Source organism: Leopardus geoffroyi, chromosome E3 (assembly GCF_018350155.1).
Source record: "Leopardus geoffroyi isolate Oge1 chromosome E3, O.geoffroyi_Oge1_pat1.0, whole genome shotgun sequence".
In the NCBI taxonomy this organism is placed as follows: Eukaryota; Metazoa; Chordata; class Mammalia; order Carnivora; family Felidae; genus Leopardus; species Leopardus geoffroyi.
In genome coordinates, this window is record NC_059340.1 from 9,859,445 (window position 1) to 9,879,326 (window position 19,882).

The 19,882-nt window shown below is 48.5% G+C and overlaps 1 protein-coding gene across 2 annotated transcripts in view; it reads right to left on the minus strand.

Moving 5' to 3' along the window:
- Positions 1-1,742: 1,742 nt before the first annotated feature.
- Positions 1,743-19,882, minus strand: part of BAZ1B (bromodomain adjacent to zinc finger domain 1B) — a 76,267-nt gene continuing 58,127 nt past the window's right edge. Inside the window, exons 14-20 of one of the 2 annotated variants that reach the window (XM_045461622.1) lie at positions 14,244-14,391; positions 13,068-13,215; positions 10,766-10,881; positions 8,098-8,243; positions 6,852-6,955; positions 6,152-6,524; positions 1,743-1,853 (exon numbers count right to left, since the gene is read on the minus strand). In XM_045461622.1, the coding sequence (XP_045317578.1) occupies positions 6,167-6,524; positions 6,852-6,955; positions 8,098-8,243; positions 10,766-10,881; positions 13,068-13,215; positions 14,244-14,391 (1,020 nt within the window). In that variant the 3' untranslated portion in view covers positions 1,743-1,853; positions 6,152-6,166. Of the gene's footprint in view, positions 1,854-4,601; positions 6,525-6,851; positions 6,956-8,097; positions 8,244-10,765; positions 10,882-13,067; positions 13,216-14,243; positions 14,392-19,882 lie in introns of those variants that run through there. The other variant, XM_045461621.1, reaches the window with a different exon arrangement.

Here is a 19,882-nt window from a genome sequence, read left to right on the forward strand (position 1 = left end):
TGAGGGTCCTGTAGGAGTCCCCCTGGTGGGGTGAGCTGGGTGGCTGCTGGCCTCATGGCCCCGGCCCCATTCTCTGCCTCCCCTCCGGTCAGGAGGACGTCCCTGTGGAGCAGCTGTCTTTGCAGAAGTCCCAGATTCTGTGTGTGTGCGTTGTCCCCTCTCACCAGTCTTTGCTCTTTTGGGCAACCTGTTTGCCCGAGTCCTGGGTTCCCGCTTCCCAAAGTGTGACCAGGATGCCTGCCAGGATACTCAGGAATCCCCTGAGAGGACACCTCTGGCCCTGGGGACTCTAGCCTGTTTGGTGGCCCTGGGAAAGACTGCTTTCTTCATTTGTATAGAAAACGAGGGCATCAGCCTGTCTCCAAAGTTCCCTTGGGGGCTCAGGATCTGCTCCCGCTGTCTCCTATAGGCTGTCCTACTGTCCCTTCCTTGGGGCCTAAGGGCTAAGGCTGGAGTGACTGTCCTCATTGCCTTCCAAGATTGCTGGTGTGTCCACCTCTCTCCTTGGGCTCCTAGTCGGGGCACCCCACGGCATCCCTTCATCTTACCAGGTGGAGTGGAGATGGGGCAGGACTGGCTGGTAGGGGCATCTTGGTGGCACAGACACAGGGGATGGGGAAACCCTTGAGCATAGTGGAAATTGGGTCCCCAGCTCCAGAAGGGCTGCCGAAGGACTTGGGGTGCTGGGCACCGTGTGAGAAATGGGGCAGGTGTGGGGGCGTATGCGTGGCTGCTCCAGGCCAGCTTACACACTCATGTGCCCAGGGACAGGAAAAGGTACCTGTGTATCCGTGCGCCGGGCTTCGTCATCTCTGCCCACTGTAAGGAGTGTGTGGCCGTCCCAGAGATGCCCGTCGGCTTGGGGCAGGAGGTCAGACCCCAGAGCCCCATCTTGGCCTCTGCTTTGGCCACTGTGACTCCAGCCAGGTGTATCGGTCATTGTCCTGGGTGCATGATACAGAGCCGGCATTCAGTGTCACTGCCAAGAGGCCCCAAGGGTCCAGCCTCACTTCAGAACCAAGGGGAGGCTCAAGGCCGACTGCTTCCTGTGAAGCAGGGCTGAGTGCCTAAACCCAGGGCCTCTCAGGCAGGAGCTCTTTGCCCTGCACCAGCCACCAAGCTCTGTGGGACAAGAAGCCAAATGGAGCCCCAACAGGCTGTGTCAGACTCCCATCAGGAGCTAAGGAGAATTAAGGGCTGTCCCTCAGCACAAGCAGCAGCCCAGAGCCCCCAGGAGAACTCTGCCGCCTCGGCACCTTGGGGTTATGCATTTCATGCACGGGACGGCCCAGCCCATCCAAATCTTTCCTTCTCAGAGCACACAGGAGGCCCTCTTGCCTTCTTTACAGCAAAGCCAAGTGACCCTAACACCTTGTAACTCCCTAGGAGGGTCCTTGACTGACAGATTACGCCTACTGAATGTGACAGGGGCCCAGGTTGGAAGGGGAGACGGTGGCTGCGTGGAGTTGGGCTTGCAGGCCAGGTCTGCAAGGGAGTGGCCCCAGTTCACCCCTGTCCCTTGCCAGTCAGCGGCCCTGGGAGAGATGATGCTTGACTAAGTCCCACCCAGCGGAAAAAATTTGGGCTCCCAGGACAACTGGGAGGGGGGTGATGGAGGGTAAGGGGCTCTGCCAGCAGCCTCTCAGCACTTGGGGACACTGGAAGGTCCCAGACCCTGGGAGAGAAGGAAGGAATCGTTTATTAAAGACCTTTTACAGAAGTCCTCCATTAGATCCTTCTCTCCCCATTTTCCAGATGGGAAGTGTTGAGTGCTTGGCTGGCTCAAGGTCACACAGCCAGGTAGCGTGCAGCCTCCAGAGCCTTTGTGATTTCCACCGTGCCACGGATTCCACCTGGATGGGCAAGGGATGGCGGGTGTTATAACTTAGCGTGGTTTTGTCCAGAGAAACACCCCCCCCAACCAGCCCCCAAAAGGAAATTCCAGAGCCCAAGGGAAGTGTCTCGGAAAGCAACACCTGCTGGCCAGTCACTGTGTATCCCCGGCCCCTCCCTGCTGGGCTTGTGCGTGGGAGACCCAAGTTAAGGGAACTGCTTAGCCCTGACCTATTAGTTCCAAGGAAATGATTCAAAGTTCACAGGAATTGGTGGTGGTGATCTTGACCAAGGTCAGCCTGAGGAGAGGCCCCAGAGTGTCAGTGGCTGCTCACGGCCACACCCCGGAGGCAGAAACTCCAGGACTGCCCTGAGTGTGAAAAGGTCTGAAGGTCTGAAGGCTCCGGGCAGGGGCAGTGGTGGAAACTTCTCTTCCCACCCGGTTGGAGTTTCTCAATATCCTGCTAAAGAGGCCCTGGCTCCCGGCAATCCAGATACCACCTCACTGCCACACACCGTTCCCCGCCACCCCCCCCCCCGCCCCCCGCCTTCCCCAAACACCGCAGCACCCTCCCCCATCCTCTGGGGATGGGGTCTGAGGAGAAAGCGCAGGCAGGATGGGGGAAAGGTCTCCGTTGATTCCCAGGAGCAATGCCTCAGACCCCAGTTCTCAGGAGGAAAAGTTCTCTTGTCCCCTCTTGCAGTAGTCAAAGGAAGTTAGGCGGCTCCCCGAGGTCACGCCCACAGCAGGGAGGATGGGCTGATGGTTTAACAGGACCAGGGTGCTGACCTCAAGAAGACGTGGCCCCCGGAACACCATCCTAGGGGAGCCTGAGAAGCCCACTGAGGAGAGGACATCACAGAAGTGGCCGAGCCGAGTCCCGCTATGACCGTGTAGGAAATGCACAGAGGCCCACAGCTCCCTTCCCCAGAGCCTGAGCACTCGTCAGACCGGAGCTGACCTTGGGGCAAACTGCTCACTCAAGCCAGGGGCCTGGCTCGGAGCTCACACTCCCCGAGTGTGGACTCCACAGAGCAACCCAGGGTTTTGGTTTCTCCTTTTTCTGCCCATTTTAGCCAACGCTGCCCCAGGTTCAGGTGGTCAGGAGTCGGCAGTGTCCCTTCTTGGTCAAGGGGTTCACAGAGTGTGCTCTGCAAAATCTTTGAATTCCAGAAGCAGATTGCCACCTAGCCCTAGGTCACCTAGTAGTGACCTACTGAACCAACCACTCTGACTTGATAAAAACGCCCAGCATAAAAAATGGAGACATAAATAAAATTGCTTATGTGGTAGAACTGATGAAGCAGAGTATAAGGGAATTCATATTTTCACTCTTTTTGCGTTATGTTTGAAATTTTCCTGGAAAAGAAGTGTTTTAAAATGTCTAGGATGCCTGGGTGGCTCAGTTGGTTGAGCGTCTGACTTCGGCTAAGGTCATGATCTCACAGCTTGTGAGTTAGAGCCCCGTGTCGGGCTCTGTGCTGACAGCTTGGAGCCTGGAGCCTGCTTTGGAATCTGTGTCTCCCTCTCTCTCTGCCCCTCCTCCGCTCATGCTCGGTCTCTGTCAAAAATAAACATTAAAAAAAATTTTTTTTAATGTCAGCAATTACCCCTAACTTAATTCTTCCAGCCCCAAATTCCCAGCTAAGCCTTTAGAAATATTTGTCCCTTGGGGCGCCTGGGTGGCGCAGTCGGTTAAGCGTCCGACTTCAGCCAGGTCACGATCTCCCGGTCCGGGAGTTCGAGCCCCGCGTCAGGCTCTGGGCTGATGGCTCAGAGCCTGGAGCCTGCTTCCGATTCTGTGTCTCCCTCTCTCTCTGCCCCTCCCCCGTTCATGCTCTGTCTCTCTCTGTCCCAAACATAAATAAACGTTGAAAAAAAAAAAATTTTTAAAAGAAAAAAAAAGAAATATTTGTCCCTAATTACTAGAAAAATGTTTTTAAAGTTTGTTTTAAGAGAGAGAGAGAGAGAGAGAGAGAGCGCGCGCTGGGGCAGGGGGGCAGGGAGAGAGGGAGAATCCCAAGCAGGCTCCGAGCAGTCAGAACACAGAGCCTGATGCGGGGCTCGAACTCACAAAACCATGAGATCATGACCTGAGCCAACATCAAGAGTCAGACGCTTAACCAATTGAGCCACCCAGGCGCCGCCCCCCCCCCCCCCCGCCGGAAATTTCCAATGACAATTTTGGGGGTTTCAGAGACCAGGCCAGAAGCTTGAGAGTCACACTCTGATTACTGGGCACCAGAAATCTCTCCAGGAAGCAAAGAAATGCAAATGGATGTGGCCTGTGGTTAAAAAGATGGTCAGAAGTCCTCTCAGCTCCGGGAAAGAGCCCTGGGGGCCACGTGTGCCACTACCGCCCCCACAAACACAAAGAAAGATTCACCAGAACTGCTGCTTCTTTATAAACACAAGTACATAATGTTTATTTGAAATTCCAATTTATTACAAGTTTACCCTTGAACGGGGCCCTTCCTCCTTAAAGACAATTAAAAAAAAAAAAAAAAAAACAACAAACAATTCAGGTGTCACTGAAGTGGGAACACAGGATTCTCACTGTTAACAAGAACAGACTGGCTCTAGGGTAAGAGGCAGGGGGAGGTGTTGGTGGCTGGGATCACGGAACTGTAGCGTCAGTGCTAACTCCGAACCTGTGGGAGAAGGGACAGTAAACCTATCCAGCAGCCACTGGAGCAAATCCCCCCCCCCCCCCCCCCCGGGTCTCTGGGCAGGGTAGGCGGGACGAGACAGGGAACACACCTTGAAATTCAGTATTAAGAGGCTTTATTCTCAAGTTCTAGGAGCTGCAATCCCCTTGGTGGACATGTTTTCCCTTAACTTAAATAGTTACAGAAGAGCTGAGGTGCTCACATTTGCTAAATTCAAAGCTGGTAGAAAAGAAAATTAAACCCTGTTTTGCATTTTATCAAAATCTGCCATAAAAGGGAAAGAAGACTAGGAAGTCCTGCCCAACCAGAGCCACTAACGCCAGACTCCTTGCGGAAGGGCCGGCAGAGCTCCTCCACACCCCCCCACTCCCACCCCACGCGCAGCTGGTGGACTGGCAAGATTCAGCTTCGTGGGGACACGGTGGGGGGAGGCGGGAGGTGGCGGCTGTAGATGGAGGCGGCAGAATTGGCGGTCGGGGCAGGCAGAGGGACAGCCCTTCCCCCCCAGGTCCCACCACCTGCCCCGATGACCCTCCAGCCCGGCTTCTCTGAAGGAGAGAGGATGGGCTGAGGGAGGAGACGGGGCAAAGTAAAGCGAACACGTTATCATATAAACTGTACTGTACATGTGCCAAAGCAAGATGACAGAAATATCTTACAAGATGTTCTTTATACAATATCACTGCTGAAACAAGCAACTTTTAATAACTAGAAAAGTCAATTAAAAAAAATTAAACATTTAAATTCTTCCTGCTTTTCTTCTCCCCTAAGAGCTTGTCTGGTACGTGGGTGGGCTGGGCTCCAACACCCCTCTGGCCAGACCCATTGAAGTAAAGGTTATACGCATGATTATAAGCAGGACTCCAGTCTCTAAGTGAAGTGCCTTAGGTTTTTTGTGGGGTTTTTTTTTTAGTTTTTTTTTTTTAAGTTTTTTTTTTTTTTTTTTTTTTTTTCTGAGGGGGTGAGGTGGGGTGGGGTGGGAGCAGGGAGAGAGCGATCACAAAGAGGGGGAGGGGTTAGATTCAGGAATGGCTCCGGGACGTGTCCCTTTACTCTCCCAAGAGCAACTCAAAGGAGCACAAGTGTCTCATGATGCTGGTGAATACAGAACGTGGTGTGGCACTCACTGATAGCGTCACCTGAGGGAGGGGGAGCGAGACACAGAGGACTGGCTTGAAGATACAAGACTGGGTGTAAATACAGATTAAAAAAAATCAACACCACCTCCCCAGTTGGCCTGATTACCCCCCATCCTTCTATGTAATGCAGTAACCCCTCCCCTAGAGACCAGAGGCTTGGCACTGTTGTGGTGGCCAAAGCGAGAGGGACCCCGGGAAAGAAGGTTAAAGGACGGGGGCTCACGACAAGGGCTGTACCCCCAGCCCCTCCCTGGACACTTTCAGGGCCAAGGCCCTCGTCTATCACCCGCCGTGTCTCTGGGCAGAGACCACCCAAGAGCAGGTTCTCCAAAGAGCTCTGCGTGCGGAGGGCCCTCTGGAGAGCTGGGGAGGGCGGCAGAAGCTCGGGATGACGGGCACTTCGGGACTCCCCGTGACTCCCTCCCTTCCACACTCCTGTCCGCCTTCCTCTCCCACCCCCTGCTCACCCTCCCCAGCTCTCTCCATTCCCCCCACCTCAGCTCCCTTACCAGGGCCCTGCCTCTCTATTTCTTCTGCCTTCGTCCCCTGGACTGTCCAATGGGCTCTGACTCACTGTCCCCTTCATCTTCAGCAAGCCGATCGGGAAACTTCTTGCGTTTCCTGCGGACATATGGGTGGCCAGGAAGGTGTTTATGCAACAGAGCCACCAGACACTGTTCTGTCTTCACCATACAGTTTAGCACATGGCTGCCCCGGCAGTTGTAGAGCTCAGCATTGGTAAACACTTGCTTCATGTCAGTAAGAAACTCCTGCACAGAGCGGTAGCTCCCACAGGAACATTTGTTCTGCATTGTCTGGAAGTCCATGGGGTGGGTGATGACATCATAGTAATCCTCGGCCTCGTCTCTGGTCACCGGCTCCCTGTGGAAGAGAACCAAATGGAGATGTGAACGTAGCCTTGAGAACAGACACAAACCTTGTTATCAAACCACTGCTCCCACAACGCCCACCCCTGCGGAGATCGGCCAGCTGGCAGGTGGAGAAGAGGTGCGTCCACCTTGTACAAAGTGCTGTCCCTTACCAGTTTGGGAAGCTAACTCCTCCACCACTCACACATGTCCTAAACAAAGGGATCGGGGTGGATCCCACGGCCTCCGCTCAGCACGCCCCGGGCCAGCTGCCTCTCTGCACGCTCTGAGAACCCACAAGGTGGGTCCTGCTTCCCTGTGCTGGAGACACAAAGCCCACCTGAAAGGCCAGCTGAAGCGGTACTTCACAATCTTGTGGAGGATCTCTTCACACTTCTGCAACTCCAGGCTTTGCCTCCGGGAGCTCCGCTTGGTCTGGAGTACCTGGCACCAAAAAAGAGAGACATGTTATTACAGGTCCAAGAGAAGAGTGGACGGAACAGAAAATGTGTGTATCTGCTTTTTTTAAAAAAAAAAAAAAAAAAAAAAAAAGGAGTTCAACCATTTTCTTGGAGCAGAGATAGTCAACATCTGACATTCAAGTCAGGGAGTGCGCTCAGCCAGGGGGCAGGCGTCTTCCCATCAGCCCACTTGCCTCCTCCCTGCAAAGGGAGCAACAGAGGGCAGGCAGCAGTTGCCGTATTACAGCCGTCCTGCTGGAGGTCAGCTAGAGAGGCCACTGTCACCAGGACGGCGGCCTGAGAGCAGATGGACCTGGGATTATGTGCACACCATGGAGGGGTATAAGACAGCAAGTGCGGAGAGCTGGACTGGTTACAGTGACCACTGGCGGCTAACTCTGCGGGGGTGGAGGGCCTGAGGGAAGAAAAGCGAGAGACATGACTCCTTTCCTGGGCTCTCCTGCTGCAGGCATGTGGGAGCTAAGCGGCTGAGGAGGCAAGGGCGGGTGTCCCCTCCAGGGAGTTATCACTGCTGCGGCTCACAGTGGTCAGAGCCACGGGCTTGAAGAGTTAGTTAGGGTCGGGCCAGCAGAAGGATCTCATAATGCCCCCGAGCTCCCGAGAGGCTCACTTTATGCCCCCAACCCCAATTTGCTCTGTCAGAATAAGTTAATTTTCAAGAGCCCCTTCATTGTTCTTGGAAGCTCAAGTAAAATCTGAAGTAAAACCACTAAAATTACATTGGTTGGGGGAGCAGAGGGGAGGGTAACACCCCTCCACGACAACTGTCGGCAAAAGACTCAAGAGTGAGTGAGGCTCCGACATTGCTGACATTCCCACAATGGAGACCCAGCCCCTCTGAGCCACTGGAGACACATGGATACTATTTTAAAATCCCTAACAAGTCACAGGCTGCCTATTAACTAGGGGAGACGATATCTGCAGGCTACAGCAGGGGAATGCCGGACATAGCTGCTCCCGGAGGGCCTGCTGCCTCCAGGCCCACCCATCTGCCACACGCAGCAGCCTGCAAAGTTGGGGAGGGGGGCGCCAGGGGGAGGCTTCCACCTGTTGCACACTGGCGGGGGAGGGGGGGGGTTGGAGGGAAGGGGAGAAATCACTTACCAGCTCCTCCACCTCAGCGTCGTCCACAGGTGGTACCTTCGGCCGAGACTTCCTAGCAGGATGAGGCTTCTTGCCTGGCCGTCGTCCTGGCCTCGCTGCAGGAGGGATGACACCATGCTTGCCCCGGACAGTCTTTCGAGGTCTCACTGAAATAGAAAACATGGATTTGGAGTCGAACAGCTGAGGAAGAAGGGAACACATCTATGGAATGGGAAGAGCACCCAGTCGAGCAAAGCAACGGCTCCCCGTGGTTGTAAGGAGCTCTTACAGTTTCTCTCTTGCCTTACCTAACAGGACACTTTAAAGGTAGAGAAGGAGATGAACGGATAGCTTTCATCAACTGCCAAAGACCTGCTAAGAGTCTCTTTGGCAGGCTCTCTTCAGAACGGCTCTCTCTGCCCCACTGTTCACAGTCACTCCTGGGAACGAACGAGTCAGTGGTGAGCTGACTCACCCAGGAGGAGAGGCCGTCTGCTAACAGGTCTGCCTGGAATTCCCACAGCCCCAGCTCAGCCTGTCAACGTACGTCCTTACGTGGAGGGGGACTCTGAACGTAGAACATTTCCTAGTTCCCCAAGGAATCCTACATTCACCACAACCTTCTCAGAGAAAAGCAGATACCTATGCAAAGTCTCCCTCATCGAATCCAATTTCTAGCTTACCCTAGTCCAGCTTTCTTGCATTTCTGAAAACCACAGACAGTGGACCAGGCCACTTCCACAAGGGCCCTTGCCCACAACCCCGAAAGGAACAATAAAGAATACAAAGACCCCCAAGATGACCTGTGTCTCAGGTTTACAACAGGTGGTCAATGTCAGACAAACCAACATTTCTCAGTATGTCCTCCAGGAGCGATGCTCCATAAGGATTAGCTCAAAGCTTCTCCACTGAACACAGGGAGGTGACATGTGGACAGAGACGGGGGTATACACAGTCAGTGACACAAAGAATCAATAAACAGTGTTTTACATTCACTTTTGGACCCTGATAACCCTTCATAAGCTATTTTAAGGTCTCTAAGCTCAAGACCAGGCTTGAAAGAGAGAATAAAAAACTGACACCAAGGATGAAACTCAAAATGTTAGACAGCCACCAACCCAGGGCCTCAAGCTGTACTAAGGAACACATCTTTGGTGGCCTAAAAGGTGCAGCAGACAAAGGGCTCAGAGGTATACTAATATTTCCTAGACCCTTTTGGCAAACAAGAACCTAGAAACCTGGAGAGAGAACAATTCCTTGGAAAGAGAAGATAACTCACAAGCGAAAGCATCCACTACTCCGAAAACAAACCAAATGAGTACACTGTTACATTCAGAATCTATTCCCAGACAACTGTGCACCCGAACTGCACTCTCTAGCCAGCAGATGAAGTCTCTTCTTGTAAGGGACTACGTGTCTCCTTACCCTAGATAACTGGAAAATTATGCCTGAGGAATAAATTAAAAAAAACAAAACAAACAAAAAAAAAAACCCTATAGGAATGAGAGAAATTAATGGGTCTCAAATTAGAGCCCTGCAGGACTGGGAAGATGGGGGCAGGCGGGCACACCCAAACCTCTCAAGGTTTTAGCAGCACCACCGCCAGAAGACTGGTCACACCAAACACCTTCTCAGACTCTATACCAAGATGTGAATGTTCAGAGTGCTGTGATCTTGGGAACTGTATCATCTGTTCAAAAGCTCATCAAAATCTTGACTCGTGGTCTCTTTTCTACCAACCTACAAGGAAGGGTATATACTCTGCAAAGGAGAAGGCTGTTGAAAGTCTAGACTGCAGGACTTTAGGCTTAATCATGAAAAGGACTCATGAAAAATGACCATCATAGAAGTGAGAGAGTCAACGAAGTAAAGTGTAAATGATGAGGCCTCCCCAACTCTGGCTCCTGCTGGCATCTAGTGAGAAACAGATCTGAACCTTCCACACAACCACCCTAACCCATGAGAAAACAAGTCTTCTCTTTTTAAAACCAGCAAACCTGGGGCACCTGGGTGGCGCAGTCGGTTAAGCGTCCGACTTCAGCCAGGTCACGATCTCGCGGTCCGTGAGTTCGAGCCCCGCGTCGGGCTCTGGGCTGATGGCTCAGAGCCTGGAGCCTGTTTCCGATTCTGTGTCTCCCTCTCTCTCTGCCCCTCCCCCGTTCATGCTCTGTCTCTCTTTGTCCCAAAAATAAATAAACGTTGAAAAAAATAAATAAATAAATAAATAAATAAATAAAACCGGCAAACCTATAGACCTGCATGCCACATAAATGAGAAAAATCACTGTAACCAGAGAAAAAAATCACTTCTCTGACAGCAGCACTGCACCAGAGGCTAAAACAACCGTTAAGAGATGACAATGGGCCTAGACCTTCCTTACCCATTGTCCCCACTGTCCCCATACACTGAGAGGTTTGAATCAGGAGACTCGTCATCAACACACTTGGGGGCTTGAATTCCACTCAATCTTGGACCAACTGGACCTACCATAGGGCTGATCCAACCTCCCACTAGGAAAGTGGTTAAATGGCATCTTGAAAACCCATTTGAAACCATGGCAGTGGAGTCACCCACCCCACAGCCACAACATGTGAGAGCAATGCTGGGTGGGGGTCCGCTGCCAACGCAGTCTTCCTAAGGCAGCCTGGAAAACTGTGAGGTCAACTATGAAGGCAAACTGAATACTTACATCGCAAACCAGCCACCTCATAATCTTCTTCCTCCTCCTCCTCCTCCTCCTCTTCCTCCTCTTCATTGCTCTCATCCTCTTCACTGTCCTCAGAGGCAGACTCTTCAGTGTAATTCCTGTGGGGAGGGAAAAGCACGTAGGGAAGGACCGTGGTTCTAGGCCTAAGCGCTCCTGAGGAAGGATGAATTCCCACACCCCTGTAGCTTTCTCCTCTTCACCAACTAGGCAGGTTTGATGACAAGGCCAGGACACGGGAAGCAGAACGAAAGCCTAAGCTTCAACGGCATCTCTCCCCAACGAGGCCATAAATGCTTTGGATGAGACACCAAGAGCACCAGAAATCAAGCCCAAAATACAACCCCACCTCTCCTCACATAAAACAACACAAAACCTGTTTCTTTTGTCTCAACAGAATCAGCCAGGTAACGTAACATTTCAGATATGAAAAGTTGCTCCCGACCTTGGGGCAGACTGAACGAACGAGCAGCCCAGACAGGTGTTACTCCACCTTGACGGCCCCGTTCCAGGAGTGGGACAGCTTACAGATGACCACAACATCAAAGCAATGCTAATCCCAGCTCTGAACAGCTGGTCTAAAGCCCCGCCATTTCAGAGGAGTGTGCCTTACTCGGCTCTCAGTGTGGCTGGAGCGGAGTGAGAAATAACTGAGTAACGCTGTCACATGGGGTCAGGATCAAACAGCTCTGCCCTCTCGGAGACCAAGCCAGAGCACCCAGAAGCTGCCCTTTCACAACCTCCAATTGCAATGTGGGAAACAACGGGATTAACTTGGCCAGTATGAAGGCATCTCCTCTTTACAAGGCCCCGGTGTTCGGCCTTGTGGGGGTCAGGGTGGTGAACAAAGCACCACCTCCACTCTCAGGGCAGCAGCAATCTCCTGGAAGACAGTCACTTGTACGCCTAATCATGGAGGCACGATGCACCAAAGACTGCGAGACTGGATGCTCACTTGGAACACAGAGGAGGAACAACTAATTTTACGAATACAAAAACACTTCAAAAAAGTGAAATTTTAGGTAGGCCATAGACAGTTCCCTCAGTACTGGGGAGAGGGAATATTCCCAGCTAGGAGGAACACACAGAGGCAAGGATACCCAATGAACAGTCTGTAACAAGCACACAAAATGGGAATAAGGGCTCATAAAAACAGACCGGGGAGGGACCCCACGTCAGGCTCTCAGCTGTCAGCATGGAGCCTGGAGCCTGCTTTGGATTCTCTGCCTCCTTTTCCTCTCTCTGCCCCTCCCCTGGTCATGTTCTCTCTCTCGTTCTCAAAAATAAATAAATGTTAAAAAAAAAATTTTTTTAACACAGACTGGGGGCACCTAGAGCTCAGTTAGTTAAGTGTCCAACTACTGGGTTCAGCTCAAGTCATGATCTCACGGTTTCATGAGTTTCAGCCCTGCATTGAGCTCTGTGCTGACAGTGTGGAGCCTACTTGGGATTCCCTCTCTCTTTCTCTCTCTGCCCCTGCCCTACTTATGCTGTCTCTGTCTCTCTCAAAATAAATAAACAACAACAACAACAACAACAACAACAACAAAGACCAGCATTCTATAACAATCTCAAAAATTAGGCCCAGGAATTTGGACTGTATTTCTAGAGGCAGTGGAAAAATTAAGGTTTTTAAACAGGAGAGTAACACGAACAGATCTCTGCCTTATGTAAACTGTGCTGGTATCACCACAAAAGCTGGACGAATAAGAGGGGGAAAGATTGGAGGTAAGGAATTAAGAAGCCACTGGAGGAGCCCAGATGAGAGAGACAGGAGGGCCAAATGACAGCAGGGACCATGGAGAGTACACAGCAGATGACTGATTTTGTAAGACGTCTGGACACACAGATAATGTCTGGCAAATGAGCATGGAAGTTGAGAGAGAGGAAGACTTTCAAGTTGACAGCAAAGTTGTAATCATGATCAGGAAGGAAAACAACAGGTATGCGTAAGGAAGATCAGGAGTTTCGGGATTTTTAGTGGTGGGTGGTTGCAGAAGTGATCGCAAATCAAGAAGTGGCCCAAGTGGAAGTAAAAGGCAAAAGGAGACAAAATGCTAGGCAGGATCAAGAAGACACAGAACGTGTCTCACAATGAAGATGAGAAATGTCAACATTAAGCTAAAGTGAAATCAGAGTCCTTTGAGCTCTTACTGTAATACCTTAAATGATCAGGCTCCATACGCAAAAGATGAACTTACAGCTCCTTAGAATAATTCAGTTTGAATAACTAAAGCTTAATTATAAACCAGCCATTTCATCTGTTTTTAAAAGAAGAAATTCTCACCTGCCACGGGAGTTGCGCCTGGCAGTAGCAGGCTGGCAAGCGGGGCACTGCCACTCACCATCTGGCACCTCATAGAGGGCTGGCCTCAGACAAAACAGGTGGAAGGCTTTGTTACATTCATCACACAAGATCAGTTTGTCATCCTCACCTGCAAGGAGATAAACTTGTAGAGCACTGTCGGGAGCACAGCAATGGTTGGCAAGCTGTAACAAAGAGCCACTCACCCTCCATTAACGCCATAGGGGAGCCAACAGTCTAGCAAACTGTTATCCCTTTTTAGAAAAAATGCAGTCATTTCTGAGAAGAAATGAAGCATAACTACACTACTGGTAATTTAACACTCAGGTCTTCTGACTTCTATCCCCAAATCCAACTCCATCTAGGAGAGGACAGTTAAAACATTTACAAAGTGGCAGCAAATACCAAGTCCTAGCAAGAAATGTCACTGCTCCTCTCCCACTAAGAAACAAATCCCCCGTGAAGTATTAACATTTCCTATCCATCCTCTTCCTCGATACCCATCTGATATCGTTCTCTTAAATCACTCGGTTTCAAAATATATGCAATCAACCTGACATGGTCACTTCCCTCTAGAACGTTTATTCTAAAACAATGTTGAGAGCAACTGATGGGTTTTACACAGGATCTTTTCATCCTTGGGAAGAGAATTAAATCCTGACCTAGTTCACAAAATAACTTCAGCCACTGAGAAGGCACTTGAGGGCTATTAGTCATTAAGTTCCTTTTACACGGGCTCTGAAAGCTAAAAGCATTAAAGAGTCCCAAACGCCTTGCTCTGTAGGACTGTGACAGTTGGCCCAAACCTGAGTATTCTTCCCAATGCACAAATACTGCCCTCTGCTGGTAGAATATCTTACTTCATGGATGACTAAAAACTCAGATTTAAAATTGTAGGTTAATTTTGTTCCCTGTAGAAAATTTAAAGATTGGCAAGATAAACCGCTCTTATATTCAAAACTGAGGAACAAAGGGTTTTCTCTGATTTGCTGTCATGTTACTTCAAAGGGCAGCATTTTACAGATCTCTAGAAAAAGGCAAATTCTGTTCCATTACACTTGAAAGTTGTGCACAGAAATCTTCAGGGGGGGAAATATCTTTGGAATGGAAGCCCCAGTCCCTATTACACTCAGACACACAACACTGATTTAAATATACCTTTCTTTCGACAAACTTTGCATCTAGCATTTTCTGCTGACATATCCCACTTGATACAGGCATCAAGCATCCCAAGTAGAACATGCATTCTGGAAAAAGTCTGAGCTTCACGGATTGCTGTCTTCCATTTCTCCAGAGCAGACGCAACCTAAACAGAGACCACATCAGGTCAGCGCTGCCACAGCGACCTCAAGGACATGACATGCAGACTGTTGGCGAAATGCTGCCGGAGAGCATGAACTGACAGCCTCAGGAACAGGTGGAGGGGTGAGAGAATGCTGGATACATTTATCTCCTAGGACTTTTCCAGTCTCACCCATTTAGTTTATGGAAGAAATCAAGGCTCTGAAGAGTGGAAAAAACTTACCAAAGGTTACATAAAGAATTAAGGCAGGGGATGGGGGGCGGGGGAGGGTGATCAGACACCTGTCTCTTCCAGTGAAATCCACTTAAAGAGTGAGTGTCATTTAAAAGCACGAACACTTGTGTACATGCTAAGCGTGCAGTGACGTCATGTAGCTACTGCAACTCTGGTCAACAAGATGATCGGTTTCTGCGTTATGTGCCACAACCCCAGTTTACAGGTCTGGAAATTATAGTAAATACTCTCTATGAAACATTCTACAACACGTAAAAAATATTTTAATTTTTTTTTAAATGTTTATTCATTTTGGAGAGAGAGAGTGTGAGCAGAGGAGGGTCAGAGAGGGAGACACAGAATCCGAAGCAGACTTCAGGTTCTGAGCTGTCAGCACAGAGCCCGATGCAGACCCAAACCCACAAACTGAGATCATGACCTGAGCCGAAGTCAGCCACTTAACCGACTGAGCCACCCAAGCGCCCCAACACTTAAAAATACTATGCACTGATCTGAAGTATTCCTCTTGACTTTATCACCAACTTGTAAGTGAAAATTTCAGAGGCCCAGGGCTCAGACTCACTTCTTCCTGGGAGTTACTCTCAGCATAATAAGCACTGCCTCTTCCCATCTTCAGAAAATGCAAATTAATTCAGAATAAGCCAGGGAAAACACAGTTAGGAAGGGGGAGGAGGGGTTAAAACTCTCAACAACAGGGGCACCTGGGTGGCTCAGTCGGTTAAGTGTCCAACTCTTGACTCGATTTCAGCTCAGGTCACGATCTAAGGTTCACGAGATTGAGCCTGCATTGGGCTCTGCGCTGACGGTGTGGAGCCTGCTTGGGATTCTTGCTCTCCCTCTCCTTCTGTCCCTCTCTCACTAGCACGCATGTGTGCCCTCTCTCAAAATAAATAAACTTAAAAAAAAATTCAATGATAAACACAACCCTCTCTCCTATAAAATATACATTCTAAGGAAAACCAGAAATGCCATTTTTGGATAATTCCTTTATTTGTATTACTGTTTCATTAATCAAAAGGTGTTTATATCTTCAAAGCATTTCTTACCTCAATGATGAGGTAAGCATCTGCATAAACAAATGCCTCTAAAGGGATTATCATTCTCAGACAGTCAGAAAACACAGCAGCGATGGACAAGGGAAAGCTTGGGAGCTACACCGGAAGCTGAGAGATTAGGTCATCCTACTGTCATCCACCTTGTGGGGATCCTATTGCTTAACCCGGCCAACCTGGCCGTAACTGAACTCAAATTCAAGGAGCGATGCCTACTGCTTTTACAACTTGGCTACCAGGCCTAACTGACTAACAATACCACTGCTGCACATCTCTGCTCTACCCTAGGCAGAGGTCTATTTTAAGTAATATAGTCTTTATCTTATAGGAAAGGCTAGTTATCCTGGAAGCCCACAGGCTTTAAAATAGAGCTGCCAAGGGACAAAGACAGTTGAGCTACTTCTGAAGCTGTGGTGTGAGGTTTGAGAGTGGGGAACAAAGGCTGCCCTTTCTCTTTCTTATGGAAACAGAGAACCACAGAGAGCCCTGTGTGTATCAATTCATGAATAACAAGAATACGTAATATAAATACAACAAAAAGTCTATTTAAGGGGCAGCTAAAATTCTAGTAGAATCTGGCTCATTCCTTACTCCAACCTCCACTGCAGATAATTTCAACATCTGCCTTCAAAATACAGTACAATTTCCTTCCTTCCCTCCTCAGAGCTCCTCAGTAAAATGTGAAGTCCACAATCGCAGCTTGCCTCGCTGGGCTGGGCTGTTCCCATGATGCCAGGGAGAGCTGACCTATGGTACACAGATTCTTGTAGCATGGTAACAACCCACATGCCTTCAATGGAATACAAATTTAAGAATTTTAGGTTCAGGGGCACCTGGGTGGCCCAGTCGGTTAAGCATCTGACTTTGGCTCAGGTCATGATCGTGCAGTTCCTGAGTTTGAGCCCCGCGTCATACTCGGTGCTGACAGCTCAGAGCCTGAAGCCTGCTTCAGATTCTGTCTTCCTCGCTCTCTGCCCCTCCCCCGCTCATGTTCGGTCTCTCTCTAAAAAATAAGTAAACATTAAAAAAAAAAAAAAAAAAAAAAGATTCAGTCCTTAAAAAGAGTGCCCTAACAGACAGAAATGGCTCAAATGGGCTTTGCTGTCCTCTAGTGGACAGACGCACGAGAGCATTCAAGAGTCCTATTAGCATATAGTACCCTCTTTTTTTTTTTTACTATTTCCTATGAATTACAAGATTTGAGTGCTCAATAGCACATCTGGCCTCGTTAAAATAAAAAAAAATTTTTGGAAGATCCTGGAAATAGGCTTACTTAACCTCATTTTAATACAGACTTGAGACATAATTTATGTTAACAAGTTCACCTGTAAAGAAAACAATGGTTTTTCATGTATTTGCAGAGCTGTACAACTAGCGGCATAATCTTAACTCTAGAACATTTGCAGCACCCCCGAAAGAATCTCTGCACCCCACTAGTAGCCACTCCACATCCTCCACCCTAACCCACCACTTCCCCAGACCTAGGCAACCACTAATTCACTTTTGGTCTAGAGATTCTCTTATTCTGGACATTCTGTATACCTTTTGTGTGGCCTTTTGTGACTGACTTCTTTTACTGAGCATAATTTTTCTAGGTCCATCCACATCATAGCATATAACAATACTTCATTCCATTTTAACTGCTGAATAATAACCACTGAATGGATAATTCACATTTTGTCTATCCATTCATCAGTTGAGGGACATCTGGGGTATTTCCATTTTTGGGCTATTATAAATAATACTGCTATGAACATATGTGCACATTTGTATAATCTTCATTTACTATTTTTGCCCGAAGTCTCATAGCGATTTGAGGCCAGGTCTCCTTCACATTTCTAGATCCCCAATCCCAGTGCTCTTGACATCATAGATACTGGATAATCACTAGCATCCTATTAAACCCAGAGTTATCCACTTAGACCAGCCTACATTCCAACCAACCTCTAATTTTGAGGGCAAAACATTAGGCATTCAAGATTTGAAAGACCATCCTGTTCTCCTGTCACCGTAAAAACTTCCAAACAGTCCAGCACATTAAAACAAAAACCCCACACCATATTCAAGACACTGGGTTTTTTGTTGTGCTTTTAAAGACACTGTTTTCAAAACAGATATACAGTGGCAACAAAGTTTTGACATTCGACACTGGTGGTATCCAGTAAATCCTCTAGGTCTTACAATGCTGCTGGAGGCTAAACACATTATTCTGATGGAAAATTCAAATCTCTAGCATGTTTAAATAAAATTGGTCCCTAGGGAGAAGTGGATGTAACAGAATCAAGGGGAAGCCAGCTTACCTACAAAGTTCCCATTAATCCTTTCACTAACAGTAAAAAGGCAATATCCTATCTTGGCTAGGATATGACAAGGCTTTCAACCATATTCTTCCACAAAAGAACATTTAAAATGGAAAAACAGATAATCAAGTTTAGGGACAAATGCATCCAAAGTAAATAGCCTAAAAGAACTCAGGATTTTGCCAATTTATACAACGGCTTTCCCACTTAATGCAAAAAAAAAAATTAAATAAACATTAAATATCTGAAATCATCAACTATTACAAAAAGGCATTCGAGAAACCATCTACTTTTGTAAGTAAGGAAACTGAAGCCCATTTTAAAGACTGATATTAGTTCAAGCAACCACCTAGTGCCAGCTGAAAAACCCTAGCCTGTGCAAGTGGAAACCTTCAAAGCAAAGGGCAGTGGAAAATTTCAGAGTTGTGGCAAAGCTGACCTTTGGTCGGGAACTGCAGGCAGGGCATAATGCCATTTTAATGGAGAACATTGTTGAACTACTTAGTAGGCAACCTAATTGATTTTCCAAGAAACTCTTCCATGCTTTCCATTTGTGTACCATGTGTCTGGGCCCCAAGGTTAAACCAGCAAAACGCTCATATTTTCCTCCCCGATCAAGTTAAGAATGAAGTCTCATATGACAAGCTAAAAAGAGGTTACTTTGCTATGGGGAGGAATATTAAAAAAGAACTTTTGACAAGAATTCTATAGCTACTGCTGCGCAATGAGAAACTGTTACTGGCAAAGAAATGTCAAGGGAACATCACATCAAGAAAGAGACTCTTCTGGATACAGTTAAAAATAAAGCCCATGCAGTACTCAGCAAGGCTAAAACTGAGGCCTAATGAGAAAAGACTTAGCAAAGGAGACTATTAACCATCTAACATCTTAGACTTCATCTAGAAGCTTACCTGAATGCCGTGCCACCATCAAAAGAGAACACAGAGAAGTGGAAACTAAATCCCAGGAAGATACCAACATGTGTGGAGTGTTTGAATCTAAGTCATGAATTAATAGTTAAACCTTTATTGGGGTGCCTGGGTGGCTCAGTCTGTTAAGCATCCGACTGCGGCTCAAGTCAAGATCTCACAGTTCATGGGTTTGAGCCCTGTGTCGGGCACTGTGCTGACAGCTTGGAGCCTGGAGCCTGCTTCAGATTCTGTGTCTCCCTCCCTCCCTGCCCCTCCCCACTCACGGTGTCTCTCTCTCTCTCTCTCTCTCTCTCTCTCTCTCTCTCTCAAAAATAAATAAAAACATTTAAAAAAAATAGTTAAACCTTTATCGGACTGAATCTTAGCTCTCTGCTCTGCTTACCTCCTTCCCAAAAGCATCCTTTTATCATGCTTCACCCTTGGCCTGAGGAAGAAACGGAGGGTAACTTGACAACAGTGTACAAATACCTGAGAAGCTTTAGAGAGTAAACTCATTCTGTGTTCTGTATCAATTTGGAGGGAAAACAAAGACCGGCTGGCCCGTGAGGAGAAAGCCAATGTCAGCTCAATCTAACGAAGCCTATGTGCCCTTCCACGACTGGATTAACTCCTACTTATTCTTCAAAACCCAGCTGACATGGCCTCTCCTCCGGCCCCGCTTTGCCCTAGGTACCCCTCACAGGCAGGCTGGCTCCTGCACTTTCTCATCAGCGCTCGGATGCCACCAAGACCATCCTTCCCATGCCAGCGGGACTCCTTGAGGGCAAGGACTTCTGGCTTCTACTCATCACCATGACCTCCAGACTTCCCACACGACTGGCACAAGGCAAGTCTTTACCAGATGTTTGTGAACAGAAGGAAATGAGGGAGTGGAGAAAAATCAAAAACAGGGAAAAGTGTTCTTCTATGGGATAATGCCTGGGATCACTCCCTTCATGTAGTGTTTTCAAATTATTTTCTTCCTAAGTAATCTTAA